General features: G+C 42.2%; 1 protein-coding gene across 1 annotated transcript; it reads left to right on the forward strand.

Moving 5' to 3' along the window:
• Positions 1 to 385: 385 nt before the first annotated feature.
• On the forward strand, positions 386 to 25,612 carry top2a (DNA topoisomerase II alpha). Its single transcript, XM_035748707.2, has 35 exons — positions 386 to 580; positions 1,920 to 2,066; positions 2,302 to 2,392; positions 2,532 to 2,595; positions 3,845 to 3,990; positions 4,116 to 4,213; positions 4,348 to 4,560; positions 4,766 to 4,939; positions 5,204 to 5,305; positions 5,822 to 5,959; positions 6,088 to 6,226; positions 6,433 to 6,590; positions 7,201 to 7,326; positions 7,616 to 7,726; positions 8,060 to 8,165; positions 8,321 to 8,430; positions 9,663 to 9,755; positions 9,919 to 10,033; positions 11,589 to 11,710; positions 11,938 to 12,086; positions 12,370 to 12,601; positions 12,909 to 13,043; positions 13,329 to 13,529; positions 13,770 to 13,965; positions 14,248 to 14,345; positions 14,504 to 14,638; positions 15,586 to 15,669; positions 16,333 to 16,515; positions 16,686 to 16,818; positions 19,503 to 19,661; positions 21,792 to 21,972; positions 22,147 to 22,202; positions 22,317 to 22,430; positions 24,511 to 24,740; positions 25,041 to 25,612. Exons 1-35 carry the CDS (start codon positions 563 to 565, stop codon positions 25,170 to 25,172), a joined length of 4,689 nt encoding a protein of 1,562 aa, XP_035604600.1. The 5' UTR covers positions 386 to 562; the 3' UTR covers positions 25,173 to 25,612.
• The last annotated feature ends 1,611 nt before the right edge of the window (positions 25,613 to 27,223 follow it).

A 27,223-nucleotide genomic window follows, 5' to 3' on the forward strand; every position in this document is an offset into this window, starting at 1 on the left:
TTGGAATACAATTTCTAGTCATTTGCACTCATGCAAAGATAATGTCCCTCTCCTTACTATTTGAAGAACAAGTGCCTAAAGTCCCTGTCAAGTGATCCAGTACCTTTCTTTACTTCTACAGCTAATGTATTGATCCTGAATCAAAGGGAAATTATGATACTCCAGTCTCACTGATTGGGGGAAAAATTTCAGACTGCAGCTGAATTTGCTGAAAAATCCCCCCCCTCCCCTCCCCCTCCCCTCCCCTCATTATTTGAACGTCTTTGTTCTAGAAATGGGCGGTATAATAATGCTTCTGGTTAGAGATCATTGGCTTACGCCGGAGGGAAAAAAAATCTTAACCTGTCTGATAGGTCCATCTTGTTGGCGGGAGGGAGAACGTTCGAAATTTGAACATTTCAAACGTTATGAGCAGAGGAAAAAACAAGCGCCAGTTAGAGGTTGCAAATATTAGGGACAGAAAGTGAATAACGTTTACGGATCTAAAAACTAGCTAGATACATTTGTCAGAGGCTCAGAAAACTCAAGTTATCAAGCTTCAGGAACAGAATACAGCAGAAGCATGTCTGAACCATTGAAGGTAAGATCGCTAACACGTTCATATTGTCGATACGATAGGCTACAAACACGATGTAACGTTACACACTTTCATGCAAAATACATGTCTTTCCATTTTTAAACGTATGGCTTTTTTAATGACTTACTACGTTAGCTAGGTAACTATGATTGACCTTAAAGTAATGTAAGCTAGGTAGCTAACTAGTCGCCTCAGTAAGACACACGGATAGAACAATGAGGCTGAGATTTAGCGACAGGGACGTTAACTAGTTATACTAAAAAATAGGCCAGTCAGTGATTACGCCAACCATAGTCCTCCCATTCAGTCCAGAATGTTACTTTTCAGAAGTACATAAGACTCACGTAACCATACCAAACGTAACATATCATATTAATTAGACTGTCACATATTTACGTTTACCGTGTTACGTCTAGTCTGGTGGTCATTTGAAAATAAAGTATTTCGAATAACGTTTTAATTAATAAAAAAAAAAGTGTGCTTGTGAGATTTGCTCGAACGACTCCAGGGAGCTTGTGCCCTCTGTTTGTTTCATCAGAAGGGCGGGAGAGGGGCGATAGAAGAGCTAGGGCTAGTGCGTTACTTTACCGTATGGCATGCTGGGAGATAATAGCCAAATCGACCCGCGCTATTTAGACAGACTTCGTGCAGCCATAACTTAACGATCATGCTATCTAGTGCCTGTCTTGGCTGAGTCAAATCGTTGTCAGAAGCTAGCTAACTAGCTTTAGTAGTCAGCTATAGCTAAAGTGGATATTTTTTCTGCGCTCCCTGTGCAATGTACAGGCTACCTACCTGTTAGTTGAGCATTATGGCCAAATTAATTCCATTGAGCTTTTTATTTTATTTTTTTTAGAAATCTACCACTTCACTTGCTACACATGGATCCTCCGACTGTGGTACTGCTTTTATTGACCAACAATGTGAACTTTGTTTAACTTTTCTTTAACTAGGCAAGTCAATTAAGAACAGTAACAACAAGCAAAATGTGTAGGCTACAGGTGGTGCTTTTTTTATGGGGCGCACGCATAAAAACAGTGTAAAACTGTTTTAGACAATTTGCCATGTTTATATCCTTGTAGGCAATGTAGCAATGTCACAGATAATTTTAGAGCACCCCCCCCAAATACTCGCCTGAGTAATCGAATACTATGTAACATTTGGATGAGTGGTCATCTCTCCATAAGACCTAATGTTACTTATATTAAGCCAACAACTAAAGGAGAGCTGATGGGTGGGAGGTTTTATTTTGCAGTTGTGGCCTTGCATGTACGGGAAACACTCCCTAGCCTAGCTATGTTGTGCCTGACCCCCCCTTATAAATGTGTCTTATTTCACACAGAGCTTGTTTGAGAACAAGGCGGTAGAGAAGACCAAGAAGGACCCTAACCACATGTCGGTGGAAAGGATATACCAGAAAAAGACTCAGCTGGAGCACATTCTGCTACGTCCAGACACCTACATTGGCTCTGTGGAGCCTGTCACACAGGTAACTAGTGCCATGCTACCTTACCAAACAAGTACCACACTATGTCAATATTCTCCCTGAAAACTCAAAAGTCCTGTTTGTTTAAGAGTCATACACACATTTGATTGTGGGGCAGGGGTGTCAAATTAGAGTAAAATATAAGCAGACAATGCTTATCTTTAGAACACAAACAATGGTTGCTGTTTCCTGTTTATTGTTAGAATTGTCACCAATGCATACTCACTTTCCTCTCCAGCAATTGTGGGTGTTTGATGAGGATGTTGGAATGAACTGTCGAGATGTGACCTTTGTACCAGGTCTCTACAAGATCTTTGATGAGATCCTTGGTGAGTGAACTCCTATTAAATGAGTAATGTTACTGTATTCATTTCACGGATGGTGTATTGTACAGTTAAACCTTCACCATATGAAAATCCCTTACAAAATTGTGAAGTGCCTATTCTCCGATTTCCCTTCTAACCACAGTGAATGCTGCCGATAACAAGCAAAGAGATAAAACCATGACCTGCATTAAAGTAAACATTGACGCGTGAGTATTCTCGTATATTAAACATGACACTGTTTAATATGAATCCTGAAGTGATGGCGGCTGTCCTATGAAATGGAAACTTTCAAGTGTATTATACCATGCTGTATATGTCACTATTGGGCTATATAAAATTGTTTAACAGTCGAAGGACATGCATCTGGTGTAGTAGAAACAATTATTGGTACACATGATTGTCTACTTAAAAATATAATTATTTCCACTTATGTTCATTTTTCTGTTCACTGTAATGGGGAATCCTGTCTTGTGCTAAAAATGCATGTAGCAACTTCTGTGGCTTTAATGAAAGGGGAGCAGTCATTCTCCCCTGATGGCAGTAGTCAGGATTTGGTTCAATCACGGTGAATCAATTAATGTGAATCCAAATAATTTGTCAAACAGTAGTTTTCCTGTTGGATTATGTGGCTGCAAAACTTGTTCTGTAGATAGATACTTCAGGTTGATATGAGCATTACATTTATGTTACATTGCAACTCAATAGATTCTTGTCGGCACACAAAGTAAACACTACTAAGGTAAGTTAAATATGACAACTAGAAAAGGTCAATTTCCTGGAGAAAATGTGCTTGCTTCAGCTCAAATTTGTATGGTAGTGTGGGGGGGTTGTTAAATGTAGAATTCAAGCTGAATGGAAGTAGTCAGTTATAGGGAGAATATGCTTGATTACATTAGTGCTTTTTATTTTTTTTTTAACTAGGCAGTTAAGAACAAATTCTTATTTTCAATGACAGCCTAGGAACAGTGTGTTAACTGCCTTGTTCAGGGGCAGAACGACAGATTTTTACTTTGTTAGGTCTGGGATTCGATCTTGCCACCTTTCGGTTACGAGTCCAACCCTCTAACCACTAGGCTACCTACTGCCCCAATTGTTACATAAGTTATAAAGAATGCCAGCACTATGCCTCTGAAATGAACTGTGCCTAAAACTCTTCTACTCTTTCAATGGTGCTATCCAACTCCTGACACCATTGTAGTTAATATGGGGGGGTACCCTGACCAGGGCTCAAACTGAGGTCCCTGTGTTAGTCATTCCAAAACCATTATACCAAAAGGCTAAAATCTCTCGGTAAGGTCTCGTACTAGGGTTGCTTTAGTATTTTCTTTTACAAGGGGTCACGTGTTTTATTGGCTCGCTCATCTCAATTTTCAGAACATGACATTTGTTAAACAGTTAATGAACTTTGTATGGCCTTACTGTAAGTGACCTGAGCTTGTGCTTGGTGTTTTTCAGTGAGAACAACTCCATCAGTGTGTGGAACAATGGGAAGGGCATCCCTGTGGTGGAGCACAAGGTGGAGAAGGTCTATGTGCCAGCTCTCATCTTCGGACAGCTCCTCACCTCCAGTAACTATGACGACGACCAGAAGAAAGTCACCGGTAAGACTTAATGAAATCAGACACTTATTGTCACTCGTTATTTACTCTCCAAGAAAAAGTGTACTCTCATTCCAATAGAGGAGTCTTGCGTATTTTAAGAACATGTTATTGTACTCCATCTTTAGGTGGACGCAACGGCTATGGTGCCAAGCTTTGCAACATCTTCAGCAACAAGTTCACCGTGGAGACGGCCTGCAAGGCGTCCAAGAAAACCTTCAAGCAGGTTGGTCAAACTACCAACGGCACCTTACAATACACATCAATTTCTTGGAAGTCTGCTCAGGCTTGTGACGATGTATCCTATTACCGAAGTCTTAATTCTAATTGTTGTTACCTGTTCTCTTTGTGCCCCTGCAGACGTGGTATGACAACATGGGGCGGGCTGGGGAGCACAAGATCAGGTCGTTTGCCGGCGACGAGTTCACGTGTATCACCTTCCAGCCGGACCTGTCCAAGTTCAAGATGCAGGCCCTGGACAAGGACACTGTGGCCATCATGACCCGACGGGCTTACGATATCGCCGGTGCCACCAAGGGAGTCCGCGTGTTCCTCAATGGCAAGAGGCTACCTGTAAGTGCAGGCTAACCTAGTGGTAAACTAGGCGCGATTTCCACACTATTACTCTGCGCTATAGTGACTTTAACAATAGGATAACATCTGTTAAAGGACAATCTGTCCATACTGACGTCTCCAAATGTATTCTTTTGACGGTTGAAATGCTGTTGGACTGCAATGTTTGTCGGTTTTGATTACCAACATCTCTCTGTCCCTCCAGGTGACAAGTTTCCGGAGCTACGTGGACCTGTACCTGAAGGACAAGGTGGATGAGTTGGGCTCACCCCTCATTGTGGTCCATGAGGTGGTGAGTGAGCGCTGGGAGGTGTGCCTCACAATCAGCGAGAAGGGCTTCCAGCAAGTCAGCTTTGTCAACAGCATCGCCACCACCAAGGTAAAAAGGACAGTGGTCTAAGGGGCATGTGGTTTTGTTGTGATGTGTGTGTACAATGTTGGGTTTTGGATTGAGCTGGATTGTATGGAAGATAAATGCAACTGTGAATGTACTCTAACTGGATAATATTGTTTTGGATTTTAATGTTACGGCTTACCAACCACTTGGTTTTATTACCCGAGTCATAATCTTAAAATAGTATGCATAACAAATATGTGGGACTACTATACATGGTTTCTGACTGTTCCTGTTCTTTGGCCCCAGGGTGGGAGACATGCTGACTACGTGGCAGACCAGGTGACTTCCAAGATCATTGAAGTTGTCAAGAAGAAGAACAAGGCTGGCGTGGTCGTCAAGCCTTTCCAGGTATATTTGACATTTAGCAGACGTTTTTTTTTAATCCAAAGTGACTTAGCCGTGCGTGAATACATTTTTAGGGCTCTCGAGTGGCGTAGCGGTCTAAGGCACTTAATCTCAGTGCAAGAGGCGCCACTACAGACCCTGGTTCGATTCCAGGTTCTTACAACTGGTCGTGATTGGGAGTCCTGTAGGGCGGCGCACAATTGGCCCGGCGTCGTTAGGGTTTGACTGGGTAGGGCGTCATTGTAAAATAAGATTATTTTATTTTAACTGACTTGCCTACTTACACAATTATATTTTTAACTTAAATAAAGGTTATGTGTGGTCCTGGGAATCGAAACCACTATCGCCAGGGTTTACCTAAGCTAAGAAAAAAAGGACCAGGTACCCCACCAAAGTGACCCAGTCTCCCTGAGATGCCATATTTGCTGATCAAAGATGAAAAGATGAAAATGTAATGGACACTACAGTTTTATAACATGACTATTTTAATGAGATTGTACTTTGTCCACCTCTCCCCAGGTGAAGAACCACATGTGGATTTTTGTCAACTGCCTGATCGAGAACCCTACCTTCGACTCCCAGACCAAGGAGAACATGACCCTGCAGCAGAAGAGCTTCGGTTCCACCTGCCCCCTCAGTGACAAGTTTATCAAACAGGTAAACAAGGCCTAGCCTTAAGTTCATTGTTCCTTCTCTCTGTAGAAAGTCCATTGACACTCGTACAAAATATCATACTCTTGTTTGTATTGAATCATTTTGTACATGTCTTATTGTCTGTCAACCAGGCCAACTCCTGTGGGATAGTGGAGAGCATCATGAACTGGGTGAAGTTCAAGGCCCAGACGCAGCTCAACAAGAAGTGCTCTTCCGTCAAGCACACGAGGATCAAGGGAGTGCCCAAACTGGACGACGCCAACGACGCAGGTAAATCACATTCGTTATGATATGCATTTTAGTCTAGTCTGTCACGATTTCACTTAAGAGGTTAGGCCTTAGTTCACTTCTAGTTACTTATAATCTACAGTTTTAAAACAAATCAATCAACTTGTTGATCTAGTAAACTTTTACACTTAGTAATGAGTAATGATATGATTCAAAATAGTGAAGTTGCTGTGTTTCTCTACAACCAGGTGGTAAGAACTCCAACAGCTGCACTCTGATCCTGACGGAGGGAGACTCGGCCAAGACGCTGGCCGTGTCTGGTCTGGGCGTGGTGGGCAGAGACCGCTACGGAGTCTTCCCCCTCAGGGGAAAAATGCTCAACGTGCGGGAAGCCACTCACAAGCAGGTCAGAACAGGCATAAACATTTTTTGAAGTTGGTGATCACTAGATAGATATCTCTAAGGCTCTGCTGGGCATAATTGGGAATGCAATTGATAATGCTTTATTATCACTATGGGGAATTTTTTTGTTCTGTTGAATCAAATCAAATGTATTTGTCACATTGTGGTCCTTCTGTAGCTCAGTTGGTAGAGCATGGTGCTTGTAACGCCAGGGTAGTGGGTTCGATTCCCGGGACCACCCATACGTAGAATGTATGCACACATGACTGTAAGTCGCTTTGGATAAAAGCGTCTGCTAAATGGCATATATTATTATATATTATATTACATACACATGGCTCGCAGATGTTAATGCGAGTGTAGCGAAATGCTTGTGCTTCTAGTTCCGACAATGCAGTAATAACCAACGAGTAATCAAACCTAACAATTCCAAAACTACTACCTTAAACACACACAAGTGTAAAGGGTTAAAGAATATGTACATAAAGATATATGAATGAGTGAATCGATCCTCACCGTATGTTTTACAAAGGGCCTCAACCTCTAGAATGTTAGGCATCTGCTGTGGTCGTCCACTATTGAACTAGTTGTAAATAGTTTGATCCCTGTGTCAGATCATGGATAATGCTGAGATCAACAACGTTATCAAGATCCTGGGGCTGCAGTACAAGAAGAACTACAGCGACCCAGAATCCCTCAAGTCCTTGCGTTACGGCAAACTCATGATCATGACCGATCAGGTCTGCACTGTCTACTGGCAATTTCTCTGTGGAATTTAGAGCTTTTTGTCTGTACTCATTTATTTGTGTAGCTCGTTGGAATGTTTTGTTTTTAACTGTAACCTTTATTTAGTCATGAAGTCCTATTGATTGAGATACTTTTCTCATGGTGACTTAGCCAGTAAAGCAGCTCTACTCCTAGATCGGAAATAATAATTTCTCTTAATGGCCCGAGTCAGAGTAGACCAGTTGTCTCACTGACAGAACATTCCTCAGATCATTGATGCTCTCCTGTGTGGTTGTTTGACAGGACCTGGATGGCTCTCACATCAAGGGGTTGCTTATCAACTTCATCCACCACAACTGGCCCTCACTGCTACGCCACAACTTCCTGGAGGAGTTCATCACCCCCATCATCAAGGTACATGGTACAGTCCAGTTGAGACTGGCGGTTGCTGTTTTGGGCACTGTGATACTTCAAGGCAACTCCCCATAGTGAACATCAATTTTTAATCCAGCTATATTAAATACAGCCATGTCGACAACGTAGAAGCTTGCTTGTACAGTTTCCTGAACTAGTCTTTACATGCAACGCCAGTGCCATCTGTTGGTGACATTTCATAACTGTAACAAATGCATACTGTATTTATATTATAGTTTTACAGTAGCAAGAATTGAGGTTTTTGCAAATATAGAGATCGGTTAATATTAACAAGTATAGCAGAGTCAAATGTCAATTTTTGAATTCTTCCAGGCCACTAACAAGAAGCAGGAGCTGTCCTTTTACAGCATCCCAGAGTTCAGCGAGTGGAAGGACATGCAGCCCAACATCAGATCTTGGAAAGTAAAATACTACAAAGGTTTGTGCCCTGTGGTTGTGAAGCTGAACATGTAAGCAGCCACTTCGTATTTTTCCCATACCTGCCCCAAATATTAAGGTGTATTTTATTTTTTATCATAACCCCCTCCCCATATATTTAATGTGCTTCTAATATCACCACTTGTATCTATCCAGGTTTGGGTACCAGCACTTCGAAGGAAGCAAAGGAGTACTTCACTGACATTCAGAGACATCGCATTCCCTTCAAGTACGCTGGACCTGGCGACGACGAGGCAATTACCCTGGTACGTTGGCCATTCACCCTCATTTGAATCCCTGTATAAAGGTTGAATAAAAATAAATCGACTCCCATGACCAAACCAAGATCTTTCTCAATCAGCAGATCTTTATATTTTGATTGGAGTATCTTTCGCCGTCTATAACCACATTTTTATGCGAGAAGTCATGCCGTATACAAACATGTTTACCTCACGTTGTTGTGACTGAAACATTACATAAATGTGGGAAGACAATTTGTTCTGTCGACAACATGGTAGAATCTTTTTGTGTATGTAAAATGAATTATGTGACAATTCCAGCAGAAACTGCAAATGCATAAAATAAACCATTTCTAGGTAAATGAGTCACATGATCATATGTTCATGTTGTAGTACAACTTAGCAAGAGTTTACGGGCATATGAAATACAATTATCTTCGTGGTGGTTAAGTGATGAGCTTGATGCAAATTTCCAGTAAATATTGAAGGTAATATTTGAATGCTGGTGACTTGATTGGCTGACAAATTATTGGGGGGGGGGTATTGCTTCATATAACCTGCCTGTCCAATTGATCAGTGATCTGCTGTCTATAACATGCAGAAATGACAAATAAAATGCACCGAAACCAATAGGTAGGGCTGTAACCAATGGTTATGGATAATCTTTCTTTGTGGAACAAATGGCTGACTGAAGACCGGACGGCCGGGCATTCGTGTCGTTGAGTCCCTTTCTGTTGTAACGTGGACTACAATGTGATGACTTTGTTGCGCCTTGCTGAAACAAGCAAGTTGTTGTAGCGAACAACTATTTGATTGTCTAGGCCAGGGTTTCCCAAACTGTCCTGGGTGCCTCGCTGGGTTAACTTTTTTTTAATGTTCTTTTTGCCCAGGTATTACACAGCTGACTCAAATAACCAACTCAACCAGCTTTGATTATTTGTATCCCATGTGTGTAGTGCTAGGGCAAAAACCATAGGGCCCCCTCCCTGGGTGCACAAAGGACAGAGTTTGGGAAACCCTGGTCCTGCAGCAGCACATACATTTCTCTCTCCTGACTGCATGTTCCGTGGCCAGTTTATGTACACCACCCCATTCACAAAAATGGTTTGCTTCTACAGGCATGGAGTCACTTGGCGTGCCGTTTGAGTCAAGCAGACTGGCATCGATCTGTCGTCAATTGGCTTGAAACCTAGCTTATGATTCCTATAGTGGTAGTTTCATCATCTGTGATTGAGTCTTACCCTTTTTTTCCTCCCTAGGCCTTTAGCAAGAAAAAGATTGAGGAACGTAAAGAGTGGCTGACCAGCTTCATGGTCAACAGACGCCAGCGCAGGGAGCACAACCTGCCTGAGGTAAATCACTGGTGACCTTTGACCCCTTAGACAGCCCAACCATAGAAATGGAATTGGTAGAACAGATATTCCCAGTCAAGTCTGCTCCGTGATGGGTGGCTCATTCTAGTAATTATATTTTTATGAGGCTAGTCATACCACCTTCTGTCTTTTTGTGTTCCAGGAGTACCTGTATGGTCAAGCCACCAAGTCCCTGTCCTACAATGATTTTGTCAACAAGGAGCTTGTGATGTTCTCTAACTCAGACAACGAGAGGTCCCTCCCCTGCCTGGTCGATGGTCAGTGGTGGAAGGGGGGTTATTTCAAGTTGACCTTAAACAGTACCTGTTAAAGAGGGTAGTGCCTGCTGCAAAACATGTATTTAAATTTTTTTTACTGTTTTTTGTGCAAACCAACCTTTTTTGTTGCAACTGTTTGTTGGTTTTACAGTGCACCAGCCAAAGTTCTTCACTATAAACAGTTACTTAGTTCGTCCAGGAAATATATAAATCTATACCACTTGAAACATTAACTATATAGACTTGAACTATCATTACTGTTATTTATTGAATAATTACCTACCCTATTTAATTATTACTTGATTAAAGTAACGATGAACTCATTAGGAATTTTGGGCACCACAGGAATGTTTCTTTAACGAGTTACTACCTCCCAACTTCAACTCTAAAGACATTATAAATATCTCTTACATCAATAAGTCAGTTATTAATTAATACCTCGTCAGCCTCTCCTCTGTCATTGTGACCAACCCTAACCTAATTGATGAATCAGCGATACACAAATTGCCTTAGTAAATAAATAACTAATCACACACTCACACGGTATAGGTTGTTGATTACTAACAATGTGATAAAGTCTCTAGTGGACTAACCCAACAGAAAAGGGCTGGTGAAAGATAAAGAGCAGGAGAGAGGGAGAGCGAGCACTTATCGTACATGCATTTAGACTATGCTCACCATAAATGTGAATATTTGGCACCCTAACAACCGCTCATTTGGATTAGAAATGCAACCTGTATTTACGCTTAATGTCTTTCTCTGTCTCTGAAACCACTCGGTCCATCTACGAGAAGTAGTTCGATGCAAGTCTCTGGGTGTCCACCAGAGATCACAATGTCCTTGTCACAGTTGTGGGCTTCTTTTTCTTGAATGTTTGTTGGAAGGATACATCAGATGTACCATACGGTGTTGAGGGAACTGTTCTTCCCTAGCTTCTTGGTCAATTGTCCTAGACCCCTTCACATGCAGAGCTGCAGACGGTGCATGTTTTACTCTTCAACTTCTCTCGTTGTGTTTCAGTCTTACCGTTTTCTGGTAGTTTTAACCACTTCAACCTGTGGACTGTTCTCTGGTCTCTTTAAATTCTCAGCTAGTCCTATTAATCCTTCTGGCTGGGGAGTGCAGTTCCATCAAGTAGGCACGAACTCTGACCTCATTATGGGTGTGGTTTAGTGTGCAACAGACCTGAAAAACCATTCTCATTAGACTGAACTCACATTTCTAGCTTTTCAAACCGTTTCATCATTCTTCATATTGTATGAACATCCTATGGGTTGGAAACATTACAGCTAAGTTACAGTATTTCTGATACTTTTAATGACATCACAAAATAGACATTAATTTTCCATATTCCACCCCTCATCATCGGATGTTGAAATATATTGTCCCTGTCTTTTTATGAAGTTTTGGCAAGAGTTTCTCTACACACAGCACATTCCTTTGTTCAATATTGCAGGGCGTGAGAGTTTACAACTGGCGTTAAGTTCTAAAACGTTGTTATAACAACTAGGAGAGCTAAATACACACAATCAACTGATATACTGTTGTCTCCCAGGTCTGAAGCCGGGCCAGAGGAAGGTGATGTTCTGCTGCTTCAAGAGGAATGACAAGCGGGAGGTGAAGGTGGCTCAGCTGGCTGGTTCCGTGGCCGAGATGTCAGCCTATCACCATGGAGAGGTGAGACCCAGTGAACTGTGGGGAAATGTAGTGACAACTTTCAATATCCCTCGACTCAATTTGTTGGTTTCTATTTTGTTTATTGTTGGATCGGTATTGTAGTACTCATAAGGGTATTAATAAGTGACCATTTTTCTGACATACCATGGTAAAAGACAACATGTAGACTAGTTTGTCTTCAACCTCTTTCAGAATGGACTGTCATCCTCTGTATTTCTCTCTGTCAGACCGCTCTCATGATGACCATCGTTGGCTTGGCCCAGAACTTTGTGGGCAGCAACAACTTGAACCTGCTGCAGCCTCAGGGTCAGTTTGGCACACGGCTGCACGGTGGCAAGGACTCTGCCAGCCCCCGTTACATCTTCACCATGCTCAGGTCAGTGCCACAACGTGCTCTGGATATGCCACTCCCTGTTATGATGCAGCGTACTTGGTTCCGTGTAGTTTTTTGGCGACGACCACATAGACATGAAGCTTTTAGAGTCGCCTCCATTCCATGTGACTTGCCTAAGCGGCCGCTGCGGTCTTGACGATACATAGACGGAGGGCTTAGGAGGTCACTTCGATCCCAGAGATTGACATTAGCACAGTTTCGACCACTGTTCGCCAGGCTGCCGTGTTTGTCAGTGACGTAAGATTACTCTCTCTCCCCCCTAAAGCCCCCTGGCCCGTCTACTCTTCCCTGCGGTGGACGACAACCTGCTGAAGTATAACTATGACGACAACCAACGTGTGGAGCCTGAGTGGTACATCCCCATTATCCCCACCGTGCTCGTGAACGGCGCCGACGGCATCGGCACGGGCTGGGCAAGCCGCATCCCCAACTTCGACGTCCGCGAGATCGTCAATAACATCCACCGCATGCTGAACGGGGAGGAGCCGCTGCCTTTGGTGAGGGGAGATTCGTTAAAGGCCTATATAAATGGGAGCTAGGATTTGTGATGGGTTTAAGATCGAATGCCCTTTATGCGTTCAGAATGTGTACAGGACGAGTCAATCAAGGCCTAATCCATACTCAGTATTTCTTTTGGATGTGAAATCTAGATAAAATATGTTTTGGTGACTGTTCCTTTGCAGGTTTGGGATTGGCCCATAGTTTCAGATCCAGTTATAGTTTATTGACGTTTTGTTACAGTTCTCAATCAAACCTTTCCTTCTCAAGGATTCAAATGTAAACGAAATGACTTGTTCTGTTCAGCTCCCCGGCTACAAGGGTTTCAAAGGCACCATTGACCAACTGATGACGAATCAGTACATGAACAGTGGAGAGGTGGCCATCATCGACAGCACCACCATCGAGATCTCTGAGCTCCCAGTCAAGACATGGACACAGGTTGGTACATAGTTTTATACCCTGGTCTTGGGTAGATCAGTTGGGTGGTTTATCTTTACTTGATAGAAGTCTGTGTCAAGTCACTGTCCTGCTATATGAATATACAGTAGCATAGTAGTGCCTTGGATCCATAAGAACAATGGTTAGAATCTAGTTTGCCCTTTGCAAACAGGAAACGTAAATCTTGTTCTTATTTGACAAGTTCAGGTTATACCTGTTTCAAAAACATGTCCACCTACTGAACACAACCCAGGTAAATTATTCATGTCTTCCCCTCTCCCTCAGACCTACAAGGAGAACGTGCTGGAGCCCATGCTGAACGGCACAGAGAAGGTCCATGCCCTCATCACCGACTACAAGGAGTACCACACGGACACCACGGTGCGCTTCGTGGTCACAATGACAGAGGAGAGGCTGAGGGAGGCTGAGGCGGCTGGCCTGCACAAGGTCTTCAAGCTGCAGCAGACCCTCACTTGCAACTCAATGGTAATGATCACCCTACCACAAACATGCTACTACTCCCTCGAATAATGTTTAGTCCCACCATATAATTAATTATTGACTTCTGGCTCCATTTTGTAATTGTTTTCATTTGCCTTAAATTGATACTCTGAAGGGTACTACTCATTCCCCAGAAATATAGTACTGCAACAAGACAGTAGACAAGCAGAACATTCAATGTGATGTTTTATATCTATCAGAATAACCTCTCTCCTTGCCCCTCAGGTGCTGTTTGACCATGTGGGCAGCCTGAAGAAGTATGAGTTGGTGCAAGATGTGCTGAAGGATTTCTTTGAGTTAAGGATTAAGTACTACGTTCTGAGAAAGGACTGGCTGGCTGGCATGCTGGGGGCAGAGGGTTCCAAGCTCACCAACCAGGCCCGGTTCATCTTGGAGAAGATTGAGGGAACCCTGATCATTGGTAGGTATCAGCGCTGTCTCCTTCCCCTATGACAATTATTTTTGCTTACCTATGGGGTAAGATCTGCAAACATCCAACAGTTGATTCTGTGTTCAAGCCCACACACACAATGCTCTTGTGTTTTCATTCACCCTCAGATTGGCATAGGCAATGTAATGTTAGCTGTTGTACTATTTCTGTGAATTTCATGAAAACCCCATGCCACTGGTTGGGTGACATTTTGTTTCTTGCTTCTTTTTTTTTTAAGGTAGCCATTGTATGTCTGTCTCGCCCTTTCTCCAGAGAACAAGCCAAAGAAACAGCTGATCCTCATGCTGACGGAAATGGGCTACGACTCCGACCCCGTCAAGGCCTGGAAAGAGGCTCAGGAGAAGGACACGGTAGTTAATGTCATTCCCCAATATCTGACCATACTCCTAATTTGTTTGTCTTGTTTTTTTTTATCATATAATCCAACCCACAGTTATGATATCATGAGCGTACATGGTAGCTTTAACCCAGGAAAGTAAGTTGACTTTATTTGTCTCCCCTATTGAAGACTGTGGAGCAAACGCAGGATGAGAACAAAGAGGAAGACACCACTGGGCCAGACTACAACTACCTGTTAAACATGCCTATGTGGTACCTCACCAAGGAGAAGAAAGAGGAGCTGTGCAAACAGAGGGATGCCAAGGTCATTTGAACTGTTTCATTTTGGTTTTATAAATGGGTTTGTAGCATCGTGAGTCTGTAGTTCAAGTCGTCTACAAAATCCAGAATGCAATGCTCTTTATGGGCTGGCTAGGTAGCAAGCAAACATGGCTACACAGTAATACCAAAGACAATATTGGTATCTAAAGTAGCTAGTTAGTGCAGTTTAGGCAATTTTACAGCTATTAATTTAAGAGTCTAGCATCTCACCATGTTCAACCTGCAGATCGATGTTCCTCCGAGTGGAGTTCGACACTCTTAACGGCAGGTACTTTTGAGGAGATGGGGAGACGTTGCCCATGCTACGTCAATGGGCCACGCAGTGCATTCTGGGACAATGCGTTCTCTCCAGAGTGAAGGGGGGGAGGCTATTGGGTGCTAGCTCAAAACAATATTGCTAGATGTGAGATAATTAACTTGCTATCTGTAGTATCGTATAGCTTTGGAATCGTGACATTGCGTACTCTAGGAAGATAGGCACATTTCTCAACATGTACATTGACTTTGAGGGGGGTCGCAGGGCGACTAGTTTAGCAGCCATGTGACTCAGCATGATGTTATACGTTCCTTCATTCATTGGATTCCTATCTCCTTCCTTTAATATCTCTGGCAATGGTACCATGCAATGCACCCTGGATTAAAGCCCTCCTTTAAATGGCACATTTCTCGAGTTGGGAATGCCGCAAAACAATTATCAATAGCTCATTGGAGAGAAGACAACCTCCAGAGTTATGAAATCTGACATGTATCATAGACGTTTTCGCAGTCCAACAGTCATGTTCCTTTTAACTTCCAGTGTAGTGAGCGACTTTATCACAGTGTGAATTTCTGCCTGCTTTAACGGCAATAACTGAACCATGAAATCACCCAGGGAATCGATAGAACATCACTGATGCACTAAATGGCCGTAACTTCGCTCCTCTCATGCAGCTGACCGAACTGGACACAGTGAAGATGAAGGCCCCAGCTGATTTCTGGAGGGAGGACCTCGCTGCCTTCACTGAGGAGTTGGAGGTAATACGACATGACCAATCACATATGTCATTCCGCAGCATTGTCTTTCCTGTAACATTCTGTTATAACGGCGCCACTCATTCTATAACATTTTGTCATTCCCTGACGACACTATTCATCGGATGCTCCTCCGTCAGTTGGTCTCATCGTGGCCGTCGTTATGAATGTTCTATGGACCTCCGGAGTCATATTGGTGCAAATTACAGATGGCTTGGAAATATGAGGACCGTGATAAAGTTGGCAAATAATTAGTAGGAAACAAATGTTCCGTCATTGTCGTCAAATTTACTTTATAGAGGTCAATGTTGCCGTTAGCTAGCGAAGTCAGTGCTGTCCCCTGAATCTTTGCTAGCTAGCTAAAGTTATATTCCATCTAGTCAATCTGGTGAAATCACAATGATGGCAAAAGTTTTTCCTACTAATTGTCATCGTGTTTCCAAGCCTCAGACAAATAATCAGCGCTCATTGAGTAGAATGCTCAGTCCTAAATCGTCCATAAAAGGAACATTCAAAACAATATAGTGACGAAACGTGCAACCCATGAATAGTCATTAATTCCATAAGAACAAGTGTAATTCTGTAACGTTCTGTTATTTCATAACACCTGCGTCAAGTAATCATCACTGTCACGTAATATATTTGACTCTGGGTTTTCTTCCACAGCGTGTGGAGGAGGAGGATCGGCAGAGCGCCAGCATTCCCGTGGTGAAGGGAAAGGCTGGCAAGGGCAAGAAGGCGAAGCTGGAGACCATGCCCACGCCCCAGGGACGCCGCGTCATCCCACGCATTACCAGCACCATGAAGGCTGAGGCCACCAGGAAGGCCATTGTCAAGAAAGGCAAAAAGGTTGGTGCCTCTTCGGGATCCTTTTTGTGTTAAACCGTAACTAGACTACAATAATAATTTTTTAGATTTTATGTAGTTCACTGGTAAAGGAACTTGTTGGAGATGGTAATTGACTATTACTTTTATTTATATATATATATAATTCAATTTTGATATTTGTCTGTTTTTAGGGTGAGGAAGTGGTGATGGAGTTTGATGAGGATGGAGGAGAGGGAGGAGAGAACGGAGAGACGTCTGCTGCTGAGGAGATTAGCCTGGGAGCGCGACTAACCAAGACACTTAAAGCACCAGCCAAGAACAAAGGTGAGGATAATGATTTGATTTGACCAGAATCATCCCCCATTGGCCGCTTCCAGTAGAGGTGTAGTGACATGTTTTGGGGATTTATTTTGTATGCTAGAAAGTTTAACACAAGTATTTACATTTATTATATCGATCAGGGGTGTTGAACATACATGTTCAACCAGGCCCGCGGGTGGTTTCAGTAAGACTGTTTCAATGAACCTACATTTAGTCTCTTCACTCTGTCCAGCTTGCGAATAGTCATGGAAATGAAAGCTAGACAGGGTGCATCAAATTCGATAAGTGATGTATCGAGTAGAGGTCGACCGATTAATCGGAATGGCCGATTTTAATTAGGGCCGATTTCATAACAATCAGACATCTGTAATTTTGGACACCGATTTGGAAGATTTAAACATTTTTACACCTTTAACTAGGCAAGTCAGTTAAGAACACATTCTTATTTTCAATGATGGACTTAGGAACGGTGGGTTAACTGCCTTGTTCAGGGGCAGAAAGACAGCTTTTTACCTCTGGGATTCAATACACAAGTATATATTTTTAAACCTGCGTATTTAGTTAATATTGCCTGCTAACATGAATTTCTTTTAACTAGGGAAATCGTCACTTCTCTTGCAACAGAGTCGGGGTATATGCAGCAGTTTGGGCCGCCTGGCTCGCTGCGAACTGTGTGAAGACTATTTCTTCCTAACATAGAAAGCCAACTTCGCCAAATGGGGGATGATTTAACAAAAGCCTATTTGCGGGGGGAAAAAGCACAATTGTTGCACGACTGTACCTAACCATAAACATCAATGCTTTCTTGAAATCAATACACAGAGTATATATATGCAGGTTTAAAAATATTTAGCTAAGAGAAATCCAGGTTAGCAGGCAATATTAACCAGGTGAAATGGTCACTTCTCTTGCGTTCATTGCACGCAGAGTCAGGGTATATGCAACCGTTTGGGCCGCCTGGCTCGTTGCAAACTAATCTTCCAGAAATGTACGGAATTATGACTTAACATTGAAGGATGTGCAATGTAACAGGAATATTTAGACTGATGGATGCCACCCGTGAGATAAAATACAGAACGGTTCCGTATTTCACAAAGAATAAACGTTTGGTTTTGAAAGTTTCCAGATTCGACCAGATTAATGACCTACGGCTCGTATTTCTGTGTGTTATAATTAAGTCTATGATTTGATAGAGCAGTCTGACTGAGTGATGGTCGGCAGCAGCACGCTCGTACGCATTCATTCAAACGGCACATTCATGCGTTTTGCCAGCAGCTCTTTGCAATGGTTCAAGTATTGAGCTGTTTGACTTCAAGCCAATCAAATCCTGAGATTAGGCTGTTGTAACCCATGTGAAATGGCTAGCTAGTTAGCAGGGTGCGCTAACAGGGTGCTCTAATAGCATTTCAATCGGTGACCTCACTCGCTCTGAGACTTGGAGTAGTGGTTCCCCTTGCTCTGCAAGTGCCGTGGCTTTTGTGGAGCGATGGGTAATGATGCTTCGAGGGACAGAAGATATACCGTTACACTGGCAATACTAAAGTGCCTATAAGAATATACAATAGTTAAAGGTATTTGAAATACAAATGGTATAGAGTCCTATAATTCATATAGTAACTACAACCTAAAACTTCTTACCTGGGAATATTGAAGACTCATTTTAAAAGGAACCACCGGCTTTCATATGTTCTCATGTTCTGATCAAGGAACTTAGATTTTTTTTTACATGGCACATATTGCACTTTTACTGTCCAACACTTTGTTTTTGCATTATTTAAACCAAATTGAACACGTTTCAATATTTTATTTGAGGCTAAATTGTATTGATGTATTATATTCAGTTAAAATAAAGTTCATTCAGTATTGTTGTAATAGTCATTATTACAAATAAATGTTAAAAATCGGCCGATTTTTAATCGGTATCGGCTTTCTTTGGTCCTCCAATAATCGGTATCAGCGTTGAAAAATCATTCGGTCAACCTCTAGTTAAGAGGACTACTTTAGCTAATATTGACGTAGAGGAAATGATACATTTTAGGTTCGGCCCTCCAGACCTCTGTAAAGACAATGCGGCCACTAGGATTTGACACACCTGCCATATTATCAATAAAAACAAAGGATATTAAAATACTACTTTTTTTGTACAAATAGTGTCCATAAGTTTTGTCATTGATGATACTGCCTTGAAAATCGATCATTACAAAGATGTATAAATATACATACACAAGGATTTTGAGCATTCCTTCCATTGGCACACTTATCAGGGGAGGGTCACCATATAAAATACACTTATCGTACCATTTTAGTATGTCAGAAATTTGAGGATTCCATTGATAATTTGGTGTCTAAATGGTGTCATTGGTGTTAAATGAAGAGGAAACGTTGGGAGATTAGTCATAGCACTTTAGTGAAGTCTTTGTTGTAAGGGTTTATGACCTTAGATTTGCGCTTCTGTCGCCTCTTAAGAAAATCCTCAATTTGTCATTGTTACCACTGTTACTACTCCTACTGGTGGCACAATGTTATATATATATATATATATATATGCTCCCATATTAATTGGTTTTAGAATGGGAAGTTATACACACACATTTTAAAAACAAATGCCGCCACAATTCAAGAATGTCCTCTGGTAACATACATAATCTGTGATTCACTGACTAACCAAAGCCCCTATTCCCCTGCAGTATCAAAGGCATTGGGCAAACAGACCACCCTGTCGTTCAAGCCCATGGCGGCCAAGAGGAACCCGTGGTCTGACGATTCTGGCTCAGACAGTGAGTTGGTCATTCCACTGGACGTTGACCCAGTGATACCCAAGGAGAAACCTAAACGCAAGTCCAAAGGTGAGACACTACCCAGAGGGGAAGAGGCAAAAAATTGCTACTTGGTGAATTTGTGAGGCATATAAGACATTGCGAGATGCAGATTAGTAAGACATATGCGCATGGTTCTACCTGCCCCTCGCGCTGGCCTGCCTTCTCTCTCTCTCTTCATTAATGACACTAGTGTGTTTGGTCTATTGCATTTAGAATAGACTCGTTTAGGCTATGGGACTGATGTCGCGGGCATACAGTAGGCTATCTTCGGGCCAGTCTTGCGAGCATGGGCTACTCTTTGTTGCTGAATGGGTGGGGGGGTTTGTCTCATGAAATTACCTTAGTTTACCCGGTGTAGAATGTATAGATTACCCGGTTCACATATAATGGTATGTGGCCCATTGAAAGCGCTACGGCATGTTTGTCTGTTAGGGTAGGCGTTTTAAATGCCGACAACTTTCTCTGGAGGCATTATACTTGTCTGTAAAGCAATGCCCCTTCTGAAGCGGTATTAACCACCATCGTTAGGTGACCAGAACTGTCAATACTAGCCTGCCTGCGCACGCCTCTTTCCTTTTAAAAAATTTAAAAAGCACTTAATAGTTATACAGTGGGGAGAACAAGTGTTTGATACACTGCAGGTTTTCCTACTCACAAAGCATGTAGAGGTCTGTAATTTTTAGGTACACTTCAACTGTGAGAGTTGGAATCTAAAACAAAAATCCAGAAAATCACATTTGTATGATTTTTTATTAATTTGCGTTTTATTGCATGACATAAGTATTTGATACATCAGAAAAGCAGAACTTAATATTTGGTATAGAAACCTTTGTTTGCAATTACAGAGATCATACGTTTCCTGTAGTTCTTACCAGGTTTGCATACACTGCAGCAGGGATTTTGGCCCACTCCTCCATACAGACCTTCTCCAGATCCTTCAGGTTTCGGGGCTGTCGCTGGGCAATACGGGCTTTCAGCTCCCTCCAAAGATTTTCTATTGGGTTCAGGTCTGGAGACTGGCTAGGCCACTCCAGGACCTTGAGATGCTTCTTACGGAGCCACTCCTTAGTTGCCCTGGCTGTGTGTTTCAGGGCGTTGTCATGCTGGAAGACCCAGCCACGACCCATCTTCAATGCTGGTTGTTATTGGCCAAGATCTCGCGATATATGGCCCCATCCATCCTCTCAATATGGTGCAGTAGTCCTGTCCCCTTTGCAGAAAAGCATCCCCAAAGAATGTTTCCACCTCCATGCTTCACGGTTGGGATAGTGTTTTAGATTCCGTCTCTTACAGTTGAATTGTACCTACGATAAAAATTACGGACCTCTACATGCTTTGTAAGTAGGAAACACTGCAGATTTTGCAGGTTATCAAATACTGGTTCTCCCCACTGTATATCGTGACTTACCAAGCCATTTTAGTAGAACGAAAGCTAGGCAGACTACCCTGAGCATAATTCTGTGGATTTATTTTCTTTTTCGTATGTCAGTTTTAAACATTACAATTTGTTTCCCATTTGTCGTATCCCTAGTCTAAACCCCCCAAACAGTTCTAAATCGGCAATTGCGTTACCCAGCAGTCACTTATATGCTCATTGGCATCCCATGCTCGCGTGTAATTCATCAAGCCCACCAGGCAATATGACAGTCCCGGTGCCTCAAGTGTTATGTCTGGCTGCTTGTTCTGTTTCATGATTTGGGGGTCTTTGAAGACTCCAGACACTTCCTCTGAGTAATTAGCTGTACTACTCACTTCTGATTAGGCTTGTCTCAGAACTTAGCTTGATTACTTACTGTATGTTGAGGACATTCCCATGTCTCTCGTACTTCCATACAGGAAGCTGTTATTTTGGCACAACCTAACAGTAACAGTTGCTATTTTTTACAGGAGTAGAAAGGGATGCCTGCCTTTAACGGCATGTGTTGCAGTAACTTTATTTAAGGTCCATTTTTTTCTCCCAAATTTTGTGGTAGTTAGTCTTGTTTCGTCGCTGCTAAGTTGCTGGGTGGCCTGATTAGTAAGAAAAGAAAAGGTAGCCTGCTGGCCGCACTTTGTGCCTCTGATCAAAAACCTGTATTAACCAACTTTTCAACAACAAGCTGGGTTTGTGATTAGTGTTCATGCAGTGATAATGCAACAAGTGTTCTTTTCCCAAAGCTGCTGTGAATTACAGCCTGGACAGCAGTGAGGATGAGTTCGGCTATGGGCTGAGCTCCCCCGAGAAGTCAGCGTCCGTTGATGACGACTGCTTTTTCCCCGAGGCCAACGCTGCGATCGATAAAAGCGAGTCAGACTCTCCACCGCCTGACTCTCCACCGCCTAAGGCCCCTGAGCCCAAGTGAGTCTATGATGAACAGTATAGTTTAACAGGAATTTTTTGTAGGCCTGGTGACACGGGTGATAATTGTTGGGGGCAATGCAGTGGGTTAAGCCTATGTAAGCAATAGTCAAAACTCTGCACATTTTATTTAATTGCGAATCCTGACACCAGTCAAACTATCTCTTCATATAGAAAGATGGTGAAAAGCAAATCAGCGACTGTAAGTGAAGCTAAAAGCAAATCCAGCTGTAAGTATATTCCAGACCTTCCCACCCCAATGGCACACTGTGGCAGACAACTAAGGTGATTCTTGGACTAGCACAGTTGAAAATGTAATCCAAACTTGTTTCTGTGTTCTGCAGCTCAGTCTGATGGCGATGATGCGATGGCTTCTATGCCTGCAGCCAAACCCAAGGCAGCTCCCAAGAAACCAGCAGCTCCCAAGAAAACAGCAATCGCCAAGAAGAAGCCTGCAGGTACTATAGAACACCTCTAGCCCTGTACTGATAATACTGCAGTAGTTGTGACATTAGCTTTCTGCTTCAATGAGTAATAAAACGTGTACAGGTAACTGTCAAAATAAAGGAAACACCAACTGTCTTAATAGGGCGTTGGGTCATCAAGACCGCCAGAACAGCATTAATGCACCGTGGCTGGATGCGACACTATTCTTCCATGACAACGTTCATCATTTGGTGGTGGTGGGAAATGCTGTCTCGGGCGGCTACTCCAGAAACCCATAATCGATCAATTTGGTTGAGATCTTGTGACAGACACAACCTTTAAACCAGAGATTCTCAAACTTTTAGGGCCAGTGACCCATTTTGTGATAGCCAATTTTATTAGGGACACCCCCCATACCGGGTCTCGGGCCCTGGGAAGGAATATTTTAAAAGCCTGCTTCTCAGCATCGGCGATAGAATTGTGCAGTTTACAAGCTGTTAGTAATATTAATTTAAAAACATGTATTTTCAGATCTGGCCTGGGCCCTACTTTGAGAGTCCTTGCTTTTAAACCCCCCCCCCCCTTATGTTTCTCTGAGACCCCTCTTTCGAAGTCAGAGCTCTTCTAGCCATGGGAGACAAAAGAGTGGGAATTTTTATACATGAACGTAGGTAATGTTCCCTCTAAGCTGCGTGTGTGGCCGTGCACCACCTCCAGGAAACCACGCAGAAATGCCAGGCAGACGCAAGAAATGTTACTTCACTAAGTTCGCCCTGTTACTTTGCAGTATTTTTTTTTTTTTGTGTGTGTGTGTGATTAAATCAACAATATCAACTGGGTGGATGGAACCCTGAAAGCTGTGATATCAGACCGTATACCATGAGTAAGACAACATTTATTTATTTTTACTGCTCTAATTATGTTTGTAACCTGTTGAAATATAGCAATAAGGCATCTCGGAATTTGTGTTATATGGCCAATATACCACAGCAAAGGGCTGTATCCAGGCACTCCGCGTTGCACGTAAGAATAGCCCTTAGCTGTATTATGTTGACCATATACCACACCCCCTCGGGCCTTATTGCTTAATTATATTGGCCCCATTTCAATACAACAAATGGAACTTTGCAGGATTGAGTCTGTGATTTTGTTGTATGCTGAGCCAGAGCTCGACAGAGTATGATTCTATTGGCAGGGGTAGCCGATGAGCGGTCTTTCAATCAGCTTGTCAGTGAATGTGCTTTTCGGATCGGAGGTGCACATTTCTTAATATTCTTTGATAGTTAGTGAATTATTAGCCCAGTTATAGATAAGTGTATATAGGTAAAAAATTGGGATTTACAGTGTCCTCCAAGAGCACAAAACATGTAGGCTACATTTTCAAGTTGTCTTTGAAAAGCCAGTCAGGTAAAAAGTTTAAGTCTCAAAGGGGCAGTTTTGTATTTTGAGACAGGCTTGAATATGCAAATAAGCCAATAGACAGGGGGGTAGCCTGTATGGTAATAATAATTCATTGTATTTTTTTGTAGTGGTTTTTCATACGATGCAATTTACAGTCACCAATTTGGCCTATGGTGTTACAGACCAAGTAAAAAGTAATTAATGTCAAGCCCTTCATAATGTAAAAAAAACAAAAACCATTTAAGTCTCATGCAATGTAGACCTGCATTGAACTCCACATATAGGCTATATCATAGTCATCTAAGGCCATTTCCATGTGAATGTTGTTGGATTTGCACTACATTATGCTCGAATAGGCTATTGGCCACTGTCTTAAATTGTAAGGGTACAGCTTCAATGTTCACTGTAAATGTGCACCAGAAGTTGCACAAAATTTTCAAAACATTCACGTTTCTGCTCGTAGTACCTAAAAATTTGCTCAGTGCCCCAAAATAATTAAGAGGGAACATCAAACGTGAGAATGATTAAATGTAAACTTGGGAACCACACCTGTGTGGAAGCGCCTGCTTTCAATATAGTTTGTATCCCTCATTTACTCAAGTGTTTCCTTTATTTTGTCAGTTAACTGTATATTTAAATGTTGTATATCCTGGATGATGTTATATTGAGGGATTATTCTGAACAGACTCCTAACCCCATCATCCCTTCCAGATGCGAAGCAGCCGTCCATCATGGATTCTCTGTCCAAGCCCAAGCCAGCCTCCAAAACCGCCACCAAGAAGATCCCGTCGTTTGACTCCAACGACTCGGAGGGCTCGTCCAATGCCCCGTCTAAGGCCGCGCTGGCCAAGCGCAAGGCCATGGACAGTGACGACTCGGACAGAAGCTCTGATGACCTCATGTCACGCATCAAGGGCAAGAAGACTACCGTCGCCAGCAAGGTGAGTCCAAACAGTGTCGGTTCTAGCATTGATGTTAGCCAAGTTTTTGATAATTCATTGATATCCTGAGACTTTTTACAATTGACATGGTGCTACCAATGAATTCAGGTAAAGCATGATAAATGGGAACAGCCTGTCATACCGTTGCATCATCATCTTTGTCATTATCATCAATCAGTCATCACCATCTCTGTTGGAGCATTTACTTTGTACAGCTTCAGCCTCTAAGCTTGTCAGATCCCTCACTGAAATAAATTCACTTCAATTTGGATGTTTTCTTCTTCCTGCATCTCCTTGTAGAAAACAAAAGTGTGGGATGATGATAGCTTCCATATATCAGATGAGGAGGTTGTGGCTCCCAGGAACAAAGCAGCCCGTGCAAAGAAACCCGTTGCTTACAACTTTGACTCAGACTCTGATGAGGACTTTTAGGTTGGAGCATCCTGTTCTCTTATATGGTCAATGTAATATCCTTGATAACAGGAGACAGCTGAAGTCCCTTTTTTAATGAATCTATGTTTTTATATACTTCACTGCCGCTTGGCCATTTATGGCTTTGCTTTGTAACATTAGAAGTCTTGATTGCTTTTGCACAGAAGACTGGTTATATTAGAATTGTATCATACCTGGAAGAAAACTAAGACTTGTTTAAAAGCTAATAACAAACAACGATGTCCTATGAAGGATTATTCTCACGCATCTTGCAAACTTTGACAAATGTTATGCTGAATAATTTCACTAGTTTTAACCTATTTGTTACATGTTCAGTCTTCGGTTTTCAGCTTTTTATTCATGTTCTGTCTTGTCATGTAAATATTTAATTGGATGTCTTTTTATATTTGTTTTGGGAAATAAAGTAGTTGCTTGTTAAACATGTGTTGGTTGTGTTTGTTAGTAATTGGGAGGAGTTCCATGTAAATTTGAAATCACAAAATGCTTCATTAACAGCTTTGAAATTTAGCATTCCCATTTATTTGCTTTGACACATCTCAGTACAGATGTGCTCCTTATCGCAAATGAGCAGAAGTGTATTCGGTGATTTGGAATGTTCAACATTGCAGACAGAAATGGAAAGAATAGAGCTGACATGATTCCCTCGTCTCTTACACACATGTTGTGCATGATACATTTCTATCCTGATGTTCTGTAAGGTTCCATCCTCCCGAGCAGGCCCCTGATCAAGTTGAGCTTGGTGGCCTGATTGGGATGGGCATTTCAACAGTTCTACAACTCCTCTTCTCTACAAACTCATTTCAGGTGAATACTGTATTATAAGAACTTTAGTTTGACTAGAATTGGGTATCAATACCCTGTGAAATGAACTCATACCTTACTTGCATCAGGGAACATGGATCATCTTTACCTGATACCTTTTGTTCTGATTTGCTATGACTATTTTCATCAATCTAGAACTGCAATATTTTTTAAAAATGTGGTGCCACCCCCAACCATATGGATTGAAAATACACATTTCAACCCATATGATATATTGTTATACTTTTGTAATCATACATATATATCATAGTGAATTCATAATGTGACTTAATAAACCATTTCATATTTTACACTAAAACATTAGGAACAAGTGTTCCTAATGTTATAGCAGCCCCACTTCAGAGGCAGAATGATGTACATGAGACTTGGGACAGCAGCGGTATGCGGTTCAACTCTATCAGGAAGGTTTTCCTAATGTTTTGTACACTCAATGTATGTCTATAGTTACAATCAGTTTTAGGAAGCTCTACACACAATTTCGCCTTATACTTTATCCAAAATGTGCATTTGCGGGAACCCCTCTTTATACCTGTATTAGTCAATTTTTAAACTATGATTCCACTACATGGGTGGGAAGCAGGGGCGCTCCAGTACTGGCTGTATAATGCACCATAACGATGGATGACAGTCGCTGATAAACCCCAAGAAGACTAGATAGCTATTGTTAGTACACACTGGTAGTGTCTGGTTTCCGGTGTCGCGAACTAGTTAGCACACGGTGTCGTTCCAGCTTCCCGCCTGTACTAACTGGGGGCGAACGGTAGGAAAGTCTCCTGTCGGTCACGGTTCTCCCGCAGTTCTGTTAACGACGTGCAATAAACTCCGATAGTATTTGTATTTCCCTTTTGACCCACATTAGAAAGTGTCACACAAGCATGACGATGTCGGGGGACATTAATGCAGACACCAATGGGTTCTGCAAAGGGTCATGAAGTAACACTAATTTTCCCAATAGGAAAACAAATCAGCGAGCTCATACGGTTTTTAAGGCTACAAAAAACTTGTTTGTAGGAAATGTTGGGATCTTTTTGTTTCGGGAAATGACGGTGATTTAATAACCATATCGACGTATATTTGGAGTAATGCAATGACAGTGTGCGTGTGGTCCTCCCACTAAAACTATCGAGGCTCTCGTTCTGGTAACACGATGATCGATGCTTGACTACCGTTTGACAAATACAAATATTTTGCGTTTATCCATAATAATC

The sequence above is a fragment of the Oncorhynchus keta genome, chromosome 3 (genome assembly GCF_023373465.1).
Source record: "Oncorhynchus keta strain PuntledgeMale-10-30-2019 chromosome 3, Oket_V2, whole genome shotgun sequence".
In the NCBI taxonomy this organism is placed as follows: Eukaryota; Metazoa; Chordata; class Actinopteri; order Salmoniformes; family Salmonidae; genus Oncorhynchus; species Oncorhynchus keta.